Source organism: Erinaceus europaeus, chromosome 17, assembly GCF_950295315.1.
Source record: "Erinaceus europaeus chromosome 17, mEriEur2.1, whole genome shotgun sequence".
NCBI classification, from domain to species: domain Eukaryota; kingdom Metazoa; phylum Chordata; class Mammalia; order Eulipotyphla; family Erinaceidae; genus Erinaceus; species Erinaceus europaeus.
Genome location: NC_080178.1, coordinates 8,881,262 through 8,883,298, shown reverse-complemented (window position 1 = coordinate 8,883,298; position 2,037 = coordinate 8,881,262). Strand labels below are relative to the sequence as shown.

Sequence of the window (2,037 nt, the reverse complement as noted above, 5' to 3'; positions counted from 1 at the left end):
AAGAGTATTCCTATCCCAAGAGTCATTATCAGTTTAAGGCATCCACTCCAAACGGCTCTTGTATTTGAGTCTTTTCATCATCTTCATACATCATATTATATCACTTCATGTTTTATGACAACCCTCCTTAATTATGGACAGATTGAATGTCAGTACTCAGGAGGAAATTTGCAAGCACAGATTCCACCATTCCTATTTTACGGGTGAGACCCTACATGATTCAGGTACCACTGTAAGCATGTAGTTCAGACCAGAGTTAGGCCTGAACTAAATCATCTAGTTTGATTATATAGAGATGACTATTACTTTTCTATTTATTTCAGCTCTCACATTATTTTTAAACTCAGGTATGGTAAGTATAAAATTAAAATACCATAGGGGATAAATTATTAATGGAGTTCATTGCTATTTTTATGCCCCCAAAAGAGAGTGCCAGTATTTTCTGGGACAATGGTTTAGTTAAAGCCTGAGCTTATTTATTGGAGGTACAGATCATCTCTGCTGGGCTAGCTTCATGGCAGGAGACAGATGACCAGGGAATCATGATTGAGCTGGGAAGCAGTGCAATGTTTATTGAGAAAAGAATCTGCATTTATAGTTTCCAGAACGGAAGTGGCAGGGTGGAAAACAGGATGTGACTAGGAGAGGGAGCAGAGCGAAAAGAGAGTGCAAACCAGTGGGGATTAAACCAGTGCCCTGCAGACAGGGTGGGTCTCAGACAAAACAATGATTAAATAGACCAACACATCTCAATATTGGTGGTTTAATAATGTAGATATAGTCAGTTGTAAGAGGATTGTAGTTTATTTTGTGAGAACAAAATTATGTCATTCTCTCACCAATTTCTCAGCAGATGACAATGAGAAATACTATGGAAATGGATAGAAACAGCACTCCTGTGACCATGTTTGTACTCCTGGGTCTCACAGATGAAAAAGAGCTACAGCTTATCCTCTTTCCAATATTCCTAATGATCTACCTTATGACCTTAATGTGGAACCTGGGTCTGATCATCCTCATCAGGATAGACTCTCACTTGCACACACCTATGTACTTCTTTCTCAGTTTCCTGTCATCTATAGACATCTGCTATACTTCCACCATTGGCCCAAGGATGCTTTCAGACTTCTTCAGAGATGAAAAATTGATCTCTTTTGTGGCCTGTGCCATTCAGTATTTTGTAGTAGCTTGGATGGCTCTATCTGAGTGCTGCCTCTTGGCTGCTATGGCCATTGACAGGTATGTAGCTATTGGGAGCCCTCTACAGTACTCATACATCATGGTGCCTGAACTCTGTTGGAAGATGGTTTCAGGAGCCCTTGGGACTGGTTTCATTAGTAGTTTATTTCAAACGATCCCTGGATTTAATCTATACTACTGTGGCCCAAACAACATTCAACATTTCTTCTGTGACATCCCCCAGATTATTTCCTTGTCTTGTTCTAGTACATTCATCAGTCAAATGTTTATTTTTATTGTATCTCTGTTTGTTGCATTGGGGTCCTTGCTTGTTGTCCTTTTATCCTATGGCTTCATTGCAGCTTCCATCCTGAAGTCATTCTCAGTCAAAGGTAGTTCCAAGGCCTTCAACACCTGTGCCTCCCACCTGGCAGCTGTGACACTTTATTTTGGCACAGGTCTCTCTGTGTACATGCATCCTAGTTCTAGTCATTCCACTAAGTATGACAAGGTTCTCTCAGTGTTCTATGTCAATGTCATTCCCATGTTAAATCCTCTTATCTATAGTCTGAGGAACAAGGAGATCAAAGAAGCTCTCAAAAGGGTGATGAAAAAGGCAATGCATTTTCCTTAGTAAGAGTATATTTTGTGATTAACACTACAATGAAGACAGTGGTAAACATTGTAAGTGATCTTTTGTAGACATAAGAATAGCTGGGAGCAAAAACTTGCTTACTTCATTCCTTGTTATGTTTAGTTCTCATTATCAAATGTTTGTTTATTTATTTATTTATTTATTTATTTATTTATTTATTTTTGCCTCCAGGATTATCGCTGGGGCTTGGTGCCTGCACTATG

At 39.1% G+C, this 2,037-nt stretch overlaps 1 protein-coding gene across 1 annotated transcript; it reads left to right on the top strand.

The window, feature by feature from the left end:
- Nucleotides 1–853: 853 nt before the first annotated feature.
- On the top strand, nucleotides 854–1,813 carry LOC103110447 (olfactory receptor 5AN6-like). The gene has a single exon (XM_007519614.1). The coding sequence runs from the start codon at nucleotides 854–856 to the stop codon at nucleotides 1,811–1,813; it is 960 nt and encodes a 319-aa protein (XP_007519676.1).
- The last annotated feature ends 224 nt before the right edge of the window (nucleotides 1,814–2,037 follow it).